Genomic DNA, 12,792 nt, shown 5'->3' with positions numbered 1-12,792 from the left:
TTTAAATAAACAGAGCATATTCTGTATGTCGCTGTGTGCAAGGACAGTGATTAGAGTAATCTGTCCCGGAAGGGGGATTTATTTTATAGTCTAACATAAAAAATGCACTTGAAAGAATTTTAAAATGCTGTTACTTCATGGAGGATCTCTCAAAACCTTAACTTGTTCTTTCTGTTTCCTCCACCAATGTTTCCATGACGGTATCAATTGATTTAGTAAAAGTCCTGATTATTATTAAGTGCAGTTACTGCTCTTTCTTTCCTTTATTTAACCAGGAAAAGTCCCATTGAGATTAACAATCTCTTTTTCAAGGGAGTCCTGGCCAAGACAGCGGCAAAAGATTACATTACAAATTACATTACAGTTCACAGTTACATTAATCTATATTTAGAAATTCATAAAACAGTTACAAACCATAGATCTCATTTCCAAACCTTTGAGCAATCGTTTAAAATGTCCGATTGGAATCAAATCCTTAAACTTCCAGTCTTTCTGAAGATTGTTCCATGCTGTGGGGGCAGCGTACTGAAAAGCTGTCTTTCCAGCTTTAGTGCGGACACTAGGTACAGACAGAAGCAAACACTCTTTAGAACTGCTATCAGTGTAGGCATCAAAATCCTATTATTATGTCATTGGTGTCCTCCAGTTTTTTTTTTGGAACTGCCATCTTTGTTACGCTTTAGCAGCAGTGACATGTAGTAACAGTAACCTGAAAAAGATTGAGAAGTTGTACTTGTCTGGTTTGGACGACACAACGTTGGCTGCTGTCAGTTGCCTTGTTTTCATTACAGGCAGTGTGATTGAAATACGATTTGGTTTTGTTAAAGAGCTAAATATCTTTTGTGCATTAAATTTAGAGTCGAAAGAGTACAATGTATACCATAAGTGCATACTCAACCACAGTCATGGAATTTATGTGAAAGCTATCCAGATGCTGAAACAAAGACTTCGTTACCCCTGCTCTGTAAACGAGTCACTCACATCAGCATGCCAACTGCTTGAAGTGAGTGAAATGGTGAATAGGGGTGTGGGAAAAAAATCGTTTTGGCTATATGTCATGATTTTCAGATGCCCAATATAATATCGATCTTTCAGTTCCTAATATTGGTTTTAAAAATATTTTACCTTAAACAACGAGGGAAAATGGACTACCTCTGCACCGCTAATCTGGCAAATAGGGCTGTGGAGGCCTTTTGCTGTGCAGCAATGCACCATTTCTGTAGTTAAGGCATTCTCAGTGGAAGACATGGACTGACTCAAACCTCAAAAAACATTGATACCAAAATAACTAAATGATCGATATCATATGATGAACATATACAGCACTTGTTTTTTATCTATACATTTAATTTTAATAGCTGGTAAAAATATTGCAATATATAGTGATTTTGCAATATTGGGATAATATTGTATCGAGTGTTGTGATATGTAACTTATTGGAACACCCATGCCAATACTCACCATTAATGGTAAGATGAACTTTCAATTGAGTGACCTCTTGGGGGCACTCGTAGTGTTTATAGTGAACTTCCAGAGACAAGTATAATTCCTCGTTGATCACGTGACTCCGCCTCCCTGCATTGTGCCTGCACCATCTTTATTAAATGACGCTGTTTTCGGGTAGCGACAGCTGTAGCCGACAGCGGGCCGCTGTGACAATAAATCCCATGATGCTTTACGAGGAGAGCTCTCCTTGCAAAGCATTCCGGGATATATCTGCTCGTCTTCTGACCATGCATTATCAATACTTTTCAAGGTGCATTGTGGGAAATTTCAAGTCCACTACGTTTTCATCCACTAGATCCGAGGTCACGGATTAGCGGACCACAGTCCGGATCAGGACCCACCTGCAGGCTAAGCCGGACCCAACCTGATTTAAAACATTTACATTTAACCACATGTTGTTCCACGACAGTGTCTAACTTCTCTTGCGCTGCTTCTCCTGTTAATACGGTAAAGCCATTCAGAGCCCCCAGGACCAGGCTGCATGTGATACACATTAGCCAATGAGCTGTGTCAGTCTGGGTTGCTGCTGCTCACGCTTTTAGACACAGCAGGCAAACCCATGGCAAACCGGGCGATGGGAAAGAAGGAGAAGATAAAAAGAAAGCAGAGAAAGTGTGGAATGCTGGAAGAACTGTGGTGAACTGGTGAAAGAAAAGTGAAATGGCGTGCTCAAAGGTGAGCCTGAACATTTTGTGTATGTTTAGCTCAACCTGCTGCTGTGAAGCAGGATTCTCCACCATGAACATAATCAAAAATAAATATGGATCCAGGCTCAAAAGGAGCACCTTGATATGTGCTTGAGAACGGCTTTGTCTCCATTCAAACCAGGTTTAAAGCCTTGCAGGGCAGCATAAAGCCCACTGCTCCCATTAAGCCAGAAAAAAGAAAGAGAAAAAATAACAGTCAGTTAGTTCAGGTGTTTTATAAAATATGTTAATGAGGACATTTTCTCTGTACCAAACTGAATGATTGTGATCTCTACTTCAAAAAACACTTTAGATTTTAAAATAGATTTAAAAATAAATTTGTAACATGTATGCATAAAAACCTAATTTTATTTCAGTGTTAAATTCTATTTAAAGTAACAGTTTATAATCAAAAATGTCTCCGGACCTTTACTGGCTTTTTTTATTCAAACCACAGTGATTTTTAATTGGTTACCCCTGAAATAGACATTCTGAGACAAATCTAAAATGGTGTAACCACTATATAGTGCCCTATATAGTGATCAGGGCGGACATTCGGACGCAGCCTCTGTCTTGCCTCTTTATCGTTATTCACATTTATATGCAAACATTTTTAGATTTGCTGGAGGGACAGCAGCTCTGATTTGCTGTTATGTTTCTTTTCTTTTTTTTTTTTGGTTTTAAAAGTAGAATTGATAATATTGTTTTTCTGTCTTTATGTGTGGTAAAGCTTTCATGCGGTGCACTTTTCAAGGGCTGCCTCTTCAGGCCTATCTCCACTGCTAACGTGACTTTAATGTCATCTCTTTAACTTTAATCTCTATCTGCTCCAGGCAGGGTTATAGCCTTCTTTTAAAAGCCCAGACTTATATTGCTGGACTTGTTTTAATTCCTTATCTCAGACAGGCAGGGCTGCAGGTTAGAAATGGCCAAACGGTGCAGCATATTGCTTCCAGACACCCGCTGTATTGTAAATGTCAAATCCTTCGCCTTTAAGGTCTTCTGCTTTGATTTCCATCATGCGTGTAAAAAAATGTGTCTGAGACCAACGCAGCATCCATCCTGTTTCTAGTTATTTTCTGATGAAATCTTTGGCCAAGCTGCAGGGGGGGGGAGCCAAAAGCTCTAATGTGACAGAACAGAGTGACTCACAACACGATTACATCAATACTTGTTGTTCCTTTCATTTCTGACTTTCTGGTCTTTTTCTCTCCGACTAACTGCAATTGTTTGATGTCTAAAACCCAATTTGTTTGTTTCCAGAGGACCCAGTTCAGACATTGTGATTGTTTGCATTCTCTAATTAAATACAGAGCATTTGCTTTAAAAAAAAAACCAAAAAACAACCTCCAACATAACATCCTTATGGACCAATGTTCTATTCTGGGAATAAAACAGCAGCAAATGACGAGTGTTAAATGGTCTGAGCTCATGCAGTTGGCAGCGCCGAAGCTTCCGATAGAACGACTTTCTAAAATCCTTTTTAAGTTACCGTCACAGAAGAGACGTTTGTGCAGAAACAGCTGTCAGATGTTTTCATGCTGTTGCTCTCCTTGTTCCCGTTTGAAAGCGGTTAGAGGAACTGCGATAAGTTCATGAAACTCTGCAGCTTTTATAACCCCTAGGCTTCAGATCAGCTGGTTGACTGTCTGAAGGGTTATTTGGTAATCAGATGATTACGTTCCCTGTTTGAAGAAAGCATTTAAAGTTGTTTCTGAATATATATTCAAAGCCTTGGTTTAGAAATTCACTTATTTACAACAGGTCTTTAAAAAGATATAACTTTTTTTCAGTGCTGTCCAGCCATCTTTGCATTTAACTTTCAAAGTCTGGAATATTATGCATTTAGCACCTTTTTAAGACAGGATTTAAACCACACGGACTAGGTTATATGAAGCATATTCTAAAGAACATATTTGACCAAATATTCTCTCAAATAAACCCTGAAAACACAGCCAGAAAAAAACTAAGGAAATAAAATCAGAAAAACACAAACAAACAGTAATAATGTTGGATCTATCCGCCTCTAAAGGAAGATGTGTTACAATTTAAAAGGGTTTAAATTGCTAATCAATATAAATATCTTGGAGAAAATAAGATTACTTTAGGGAGGTGAAACGAGAATTGAATCTAGAAAAAAGAATAAAAAAATGCAAATATTCACCATCAATAAAGTAATCTCAACTAAAAGCTAAAAAGGAGGATTTCTGGTTTAGTTTAATTATCAGTTCTTTAGAGCAGGCTGTTTCTGGTTTTATCATTGTATGTTTATGTACTGTACTTAGGCTCAACGAGTGCTCCACGATCTCCTAGCAACAAGCTAATATAGTCCAGAGAGAAGTTGGCAAATGGAACAAATTGCTGAATATAATGAATATGAACCGTTCCCATGGGAAGAGGAGCTCAGGATTGATCCCAGCGATGTTTGTTTGCCCATTTCTATACTGTCACAAAAACAGTCCTTAAATGACAGGAAGTTAAATGTGCTCCAGGATAAGGTTGCAATGACATGCATTTAGGGGATCTAAATTACCTCTTACAAACCTGTCATTTTCTAAAAAAAAAAAAAAAAAAGTATTGGGAAGATATAATAATGAAAAACCCTTATCTAATCTCTTCTCATTTGCAAATTCTTTATATTAACAGAAAAACCCATTTACTGCATCTACTTGATACTTTGAATTAACCAGGACCCCCAGGCTTTACTGGCCTGGTTGCCATTCCGAACTTAGTCCCGCCCACAAGGTTTGAGGTCGGGAAGTTCGGTCTGGCATTGCTCAATAGTAGCGGGAGTATGCTCGTACAATATCTGGCGGGCCAATCAAATTGTCAGGGCGGGCTTTATACGATGATGGACAGATGATCAACAGTAACGTAATCAACCACGTGACCAAAGCGAGCTTGGGTGACAACAACAATGGCTGCCGCTGGAGAGTTTAGGTGAGTAGATTCTGCTATTAGGTCTGTTCTAGAAGATATCGACAGCAAATTAATTTTAAAAGAGGAACAGAGAAACGCGATCAAGGCATTTGTTGAAAAGAAAGATGTTTTTGGCGTCCTTCCTACGGGATTCGGCAAAAGTTTAATTTATCAGCTGGCTCCCTTGGTCGCTTAACATACGTCACGCACTCCGTTGCTCTTATTGGTTGTAGGTCTATCCAATTGAGTGCAGAGGCATTTTTTTTCCTGGTTCATTCGAAACACGCTCCATAATCACAGCTCTATGGAGCAGTATCAGACTCATATTCTGACTAGAATTGAGTCGGACTACGTCAGGCTAAGGCTTTACAGCCATGCACACTTTATTCTTCTATGATATAATTACATATTTAATGCAGACATATCACCCTCTGTAGACCAGGAATGTTATTACAATTGTTTATGATTTTTTTTCACAAGCTCATGTGGATAACTGTTTGGTGAAATCTTTCTATTAAAAAAAAAAAAAAAAAAAAAATCACTGGTTGTTTTATTAAAACCTTATGGTGTTAAACATTGTTTTATTACCCTGTCAAGAGGAGGTGGCGGCAAATGAAAACATCATTGGATAAGTACAATAAACATGTTTATTTTAGGGCAGATAAATGTTTTCGCAATAACATTTGTTTCATGTTGGATGTTTCATTTATCAGTCAACTAAGTAAAATATATGTGGATTTTTAATGGAAGAAAAGCAAAAACAGTGTTTATTTCCATTTTGTGTTTGTGTTTCTGGAGGCAACATTTTAACAGGCAATGACCAGAACATGTGTTGTTTGTCGTTTATCTTAGATCATTTTTTTAGCTCTGGACTGATTCAGGTTGTGGATTTAAGAAAGGTCAAGTTAGATGCTCCTCTTTGCAGACATAATTTTTTTTGTTTGTAGTTTGTTTTTGATGATGAGCCAATCCACACAAAGATGGATGTTCACTAAACAAACTGAACATTAGTGGTGTAGAAGATGACTAGTGGAAAGTTGCACTTCCTAAATTGTTCTAAAAAGAACGATCTCTGCAGAACCATCTTCTGTACAGAGTCTATCTGTGATGACCACATCCAAGTATTAGAGGGGGGGCAGTAGGGGGTTTGTTCCATTTTTAGTGGATGAAGCTTCTAGTCAGTCTAAATTTACCATTGGAGCAGGTCTGGTTTACCTCCTGTCTGCATGCAGATATGTTGTTGTCCTGGATCAAACCAGTGACAGTGGTGTCACCTGTAAACGTATGGATTTTCACACACAGGTCCACTAAGGTACAGCATCTATATACAGAGAAAAAAGCAGTGGGGAGAGGACACACCCAGGGGGGGCTCCAGTGTTGATGGCCCTGGGGCGGAAAAGGATGCATCCCAAGCTGCTTTACTGCCAGTTAGCCTGGAAGCTGATGATCCATGTCAGAGACTAGTAATGTTGCCTGGGTCAGATTGAGGCTATTAAAAGCTGAAGTCATCATTTAGGATGATGATGTTTGCCACAGAGTGGTTGAGGTGTTAAGGCATGAAGTGTAGGAACAGGATGACTGCATCTCCTGCTGATCTGTTCCAGCCCTGCCGTAAACAGCGCTGGTTGAATCAATAATCACTGTAGTGTGAAATGTTGACTGTTACTGACCTGGAACTCTTAAAAAATGGTATATATATATATATAGTTTGTTATCATATGTTAAATAATCAATGAACATTACATTTAAATGCAAGTGAATGTAATTAGCCACCAACCACTGCACTCCAAGCTAGTGCTGCATGCACTGATAATGCGATGATGAATGTGACTATCTGTTACATATTGGGCAGCCCTAAAAAAAGATCAGACCTTACTAACCACAGAATCATCCAACTTGGAGCTGCTACTGAGGCTAGTGTTTTAATTTGGAAAAACTAGCTAACCGAGTTAGGGTTAGTTAGTTCTTACATGTTTCGGTGTCATTTATCAAGCTACGTTAGAATAGAAACAGCGTTTCTGCTTAGAAGGTTTATTTTTCTCAATATCGTCAGTCTCTTATTTGAATCTGTCCATGTCTGTATTGAATAACATGCTGTGAGACATTAAACCTTCATTATATGTCTCCCCCCCACAGGGCTGCCTTTGCCCTGACAAAGCCGCTCAAGATGAACATGGTGAAAAGGATCATGGGGCGGCCGCGGCAGGAGGAGTGCAGCCCGCAGGACAACGCGCTCGGGTTGATGCACCTGCGACGCCTCTTCTCCGAGCTGTGCCACCCTCCTCGTCACATGACCCAGAAGGAGCAGGAGGAGAAGCTCTACATGATGCTTCCTGTATTTAACCGGGTGAGTCAGATCTATCCTCCAGAGAGGCCCAAGCTGATCAAGAGGCGGGTCAATAAATACAAATCTTATTGTAAGGCTGACATCCGTCATGATGGGTGAAAGGGATTAAGTGTTATGTTTATCTTCCTTCTGGCTGCACCAGTCTGCCAGTACTGGTTTAAATTAGTGGGATTTCCCCCCGTATTCATATAAAAGCTGAGAACATCATGTTCAGTGGAATGAGGTTAGTTTTTCCTGCTCTCCTTCATGCAGTCGTTATTAAATAATCTTCCACTTTTGGTTTTTTAGCCACCTCTGCAGGAGGCATGGTGGGGTTTTTCTCATCAGGCTAAAGAACAACGCTAAGAAACCTTGACTTGCCAGCTAATTATCCATCACGGGCATTGATTCACTCAGCAGCGGCAAGATTTGTTGTCAGATTTCAGTGGCGCTCCTATACAGCGGGTCTCTTCAGACCTACTTTACTGTCAGATTTACTGAAGACACGCGAGGAGTCTTTATTTGATGAAGTGTGGTTTATCTTTGAGCCGCTCTCCCTTAAAGTCTTACATGAAATATTGAGTAAAACAAGAGAGCCACCCTCATGTTTCTCCTACTACACGTTCATTCTTCTCAAGCTGTTATAGAAAAAAGCTAAGTGAAGAATCTGTTTCTGTTTCATTTGGTTCAGGTGTTTGGAAACGCTCCGCCCAGCAGCATGATGGAAAAGTTCTCCGACCTGCTGCAGTTCACCACCCAGGTGTCCCGACTCATGGTGACTGAGATCAGACGCAGAGCCTCCAATAAATCCACAGGTAAGACCCCCGACTCCCAGCTACCAACCTGCCACTGAACTATCTTAATTTTTAATGAAAAAAAAAGACAAACATCTCTTTGCCATCATTGATTCATTTTCTTTTGTTTTATCTGTTAATTTCTTCTCCCCTCGATTGTATCTGTTGTGTTTTACATTTTTCCTGTGTATTGTGTGTAGGGCTGGGTATTTTCACCAAAGTCCTGAATCGATTCCATTTTTGATTCATACCGTTCTAAATCGATAAATTTCGATTCAATCTGTTTTTACAGTAATGAAAATGGTTCAACTGTGTTTCAAAATACTCATGTATTTTATTTTTCTTCCTGTCATATTAAACACAAAGTGCAAACTTGTAAATCAGACAGTTTAAACTTGAGATGTGAACGAAGCTGTCTAAAAAGTGCAAACCTGTTTGTGAAAAGTGAAAATTGTGTGCTGATTAGCCCCCATTTTTTTAATACCTTCAGTCCACCTATTGGCTATATCTGCAGCTGTCTGGCTTGAAGTCATCTTGGTGGTCTGTAGCACAAGATGCGAGGTGCCACTCATTATCAATGTAGTGGGAAGTCACCTTAATGTCATATATCCGGCACATTATCTTTAGCTGTTTTAAATCCAAAATGGTTCCAGACATCAGACTTCAGTTTGGACAGCTTTTTGAGCAGTGTGTTACTTGGGTCAGCATTTGCACACGCCTGCTCATTTCAATGTGAATGTCATGCACATCACTATAAAACTAATCGATCTCATTCCCTACACATCGATTTTGCAAAGATGTAAAGGAATCGATTCAAAATCGATTAAATCGATTTTTTTTTAACCCAGACCTAATTGTGTGACTCTACATGTGACTGGAATCATATCCCCTGAACTCCAGCAGTTATGTCTCCTCACAGAACGCCTGCACACGCACCCCCTCTCTCTGTGTTGTCGTCAAGCAGAAAACATCTCTAACTTAGTAACAGACTTCTCCAGCTGGTCTGCAGCCCTCTGCAGACTGAGTCAGGATGTCATAATGAGTCAGCAGTTCTCTGTCTTCTTTGGTCGTTTATCCGTTTGGTCATAAGAATGGGCAGCTCCAGTTAAGCTCCTGTTTTGGGCTTGATTCTATCTTATATCTGGGGTTACTGGAGACACACCAGGAACCTTCAGCTGTGTTCTTGCCCCGCGTCACGTCCAGCACAATGATTTCTCCAGATCTGTTTAACGTCGCGGCGGCCATCTGTCTGCAACATTGTGCTGTCACTGTCCATCTGTTTCACCACATGATTTTGTTCTTTTTTCTGCAGAAGCGGCCAGTCGAGCCATAGTCCAGTTCCTGGAGGTGAACCAGAGCGAGGAGGCGAGTCGTGGCTGGATGCTTCTGACCACCATTAACCTGGTGGCCTCCTCTGGACAGGTCAGTAAAGAGACCACTGGGCTGGTTTAACAGTCCAGTTAATCAGCAGACAGGAAAAAGTAAAGTGGGCCAATTTGAATCCATCACGTTCCAACCACGAACTTAACAAGATGGATCTCTGCCTATCAGCATAAATTCACAAAATTAATAGCGTTTGCTAAGTACCTGAATAATGATTTTATTTCTTCATTATTTTCCTCCAAATCCAAAGTGCACACACACTAATACAATTTCAGAGAGCCTACATTAGGATGCTTAGATGATCTTTTTGGCCAGAATGCAGAAAACCAACAGCAGGACTCAAAAGAAGCGAGTTACCTTAACAACATTTAATATTTTGGAAAAGAAAGATTATTTGTTGGTTACGGAGTCAGAGCTCTAGTTCAAAGCAATCATTAGTTTTTGTAACAGAGGGGAGTTGTGTCAAGTTGAAAACATTTTTTTTTTTTTTCTAGGAGATTTATTGTTCACAAAGATATATACATTATGTCTTCTTATCAACATATTATTGGCAAAAAAAATAAAAGTTTTTTTTTTAAATGCAGATTTTCTTTTAAACGTGCTGTTGATTCACACTGTTCTTTATTAAACCCTACCAAAAGACATTCTGCTTTTGTTTGTAAAGCATCCTTTCATAAATTTATATCTTCTTTAATTTTATATTTATTTGTTCCTTACAAATAGCTAAGGCTCATTCAGACAGTATTCCTGGATCAGTCTCTGCTTAAGAACAGTTTCCTCCCTTCTGCTATTTTAGTAATCGTTTAATATTAAACCTAATAGAGTAATCAGCTGAAAAAAAAGTCACATTTTGTTGATTGTCCACTCAGTTACATAAGCTTATTTTATGAGCTGCAGGAAACTTGACCAAAAATGCAAAACATTCAGTTCCTTTTTTTGATCAAGAAAAAAATAGATACATTTGCAGCAAAAAAAATTAAAAAAATACCGGCATCAATATTTACAAAGCTGGGCTGTTTCTGTTTGACTAAACATTAATACAAGCTTCCTCTGTGCAGAAATGAGAATGTAAAAAAAAAAAAAAAAAAAAAAAAGGGGGGGATAAATTTGCACTTGCGTACTGTGACTTTTATTTCTTTCTGCATTATAAAGCATAGATCTATGTAAATAAAACAGAATTCTTCTAGCTTAAGGGTCACTGACACTCTTATTTTTGGTGCAACAAAGACAACAAGTTATTAAAAAGGTAACCTGCTTTAAAAAAAAAAAAAAAACTATCCTCACAGCTGCAGCTGCCTGAATCCCTCTATGTTTTAACATAATGGTACGGTCCTGCAGCTGACCAATCAAAACAAAACTTCTGCTGAAAGTGCTTGCAGTGATAAAAGCTTTAAGTAGCGCTGAAGCCCTAAGCTGTTACGACCAAAGCTCGGTCGTCGCTAGCCGGCTAACTACAGAGTTTTCTGGTTTTGAATTTTAAAGTAAACCAACACTTTTAAAACTTTCTTTTTCTGGCTTTTTGTCCCTTTATTACGGATAGTGGCACTTTGCATCCACCCAGCAGGAAATCATTAGCGGTACCTATCATCACAGAACACATTGCTTGTTACATTGCACAAAGCATTGAGGCGGATGAGTAGCCTCAATGAATTTTAGAAATCAAGGTCCCTGAATCCTTTGATGAACGGTTACAGCCCTATTTCCCATTGCATAATGGTGCCTCTACCATGTCAAAGAGGGGATGGGGTGTCCAGGGTTATTGTTTCCACACAGAAATGTTCAATTGCTCTTTCTGGTGATTTTTCTTTTACCGAGCACTTTCCAGAAAGCAGAATTTATTAGGGCAAAACAGATGCATGTCATGTTTTCTTTCTTCCCAAAATGCAATGCAATGCTTGTGACATAAAAAAAACAACTTTTGAACTTTTCAGAAGGAATTCCTTAGAAAGTTTTTTTTTGTTGAGCACTGGCGTGAGACGGCTGGGAGCTTTTCCTGCTCTGTTGCACAACAGAAATTCACCGCTGTTGTTTCCCACTCAAACACGCTCTCCAAGACATGTGATGAACCGCTTTCTCATTCTGCTTTGCATGTCTGTTCTTTACTGATACCATGAGCCTGCAATATCAGAGCCCAGCATGGTCAGAAAACACGTTTTTAGCATTTATTGAATGTTATTTCCTCTTTGTTCCCAATGTAAATAATATAAAGTATTTAGTGCTGAAACAGTTAATTGGATTCATTAGATTAATCAGATTAATCGGGAATAATCGATTAATTGTTAACTGTATAGAGACTCTAACATGTGTATAGCTGAAAGAGCAACCCACTTAGAGCAGTAATTATATCAAAATTGTAAAAAATTATATATATATAAAATCATTTGCATTCAAAGGTATAGTGGAGGATGTTCTTTTTCTGGTTGGATCATCAAAATAAGTGGTCCAACTAATTGTCAATCATCCTGGTATGTTTACTTAAGGCTGTCCTTACGTTTTAGTTTGTTGATATGGTTTAAATTCTTAATCGTCTAACATCCAATACATACTGTATCTTCCATATGACTGACACTGATGTAAATTCTGGTGATGCTGCCTTACAAAAAAGTTTCTTTAAAACATTGGTCCTGTTCCAACCTCGTAATTAAAGAAGCTCATAGCTGAGACTATGAACCAGAGGCAGAAACCCTCATCTGGCTCTAGTTAAAAGAACTGCTGTCATGACATTTCTACAGTCTGTTGAGCTCAAACGTAATATTGTTTCATTCAAGCAGGAACTTTATTTCTTTTAGAAAATAAAACAAGTTTCTTTTTAAATAAAAATGAAGTTTTAATCTTACAAATTATTCTGTTTTTATCAAGCCTCATCCTGGAAATCAGCCTCCTACATGCGTTTTCTGTATCAGATTTAGTTCTGGACTCCTGCTGGCTCGCTCCTAAACATTATATAGTTTCCTGTTTGAAGACGTTTGTTGGCAGATTTAAAAGATTTTCTAAATCAGATTATCTAAATCTGCTAAGGGTATAAATGAGTTGGGACTGAACTGTGTTTGCACGTCACTAAATAAATAAAAACTCTCACTTACCGAATCATACAGTCAAAAGGTCAATAAGGACTTTTTTTTTCTAGAAAGTGGAAATAATAACCTTAATGTTTTGGATCAGGCTGTTTTTATGACTC

General features: G+C 38.7%; 1 protein-coding gene across 6 annotated transcripts in view; it reads left to right on the top strand.

Moving 5' to 3' along the window:
- wdfy3 (WD repeat and FYVE domain containing 3) overlaps positions 1 to 12,792 on the top strand; it is a 139,613-nt gene that overhangs the window by 27,314 nt on the left and 99,507 nt on the right. For all 6 annotated transcript variants that reach the window (XM_038288125.1, XM_038288124.1, XM_038288121.1 and 3 more), the window contains exons 2-4: positions 7,248 to 7,458; positions 8,129 to 8,252; positions 9,544 to 9,653. In XM_038288125.1, coding sequence (XP_038144053.1) covers positions 7,279 to 7,458; positions 8,129 to 8,252; positions 9,544 to 9,653 — 414 coding nt within the window. In that variant the 5' untranslated portion in view covers positions 7,248 to 7,278. The remainder of the gene's footprint in view (positions 1 to 7,247; positions 7,459 to 8,128; positions 8,253 to 9,543; positions 9,654 to 12,792) is intronic.

Source organism: Cyprinodon tularosa, unplaced genomic scaffold, assembly GCF_016077235.1.
Source record: "Cyprinodon tularosa strain WSP-4 unplaced genomic scaffold, ASM1607723v1 ctg249, whole genome shotgun sequence".
In the NCBI taxonomy this organism is placed as follows: Eukaryota; Metazoa; Chordata; class Actinopteri; order Cyprinodontiformes; family Cyprinodontidae; genus Cyprinodon; species Cyprinodon tularosa.
The sequence above is the reverse complement of the archived record's forward strand: the minus strand, read 5'-3'. Positions and strand labels throughout refer to the sequence as shown.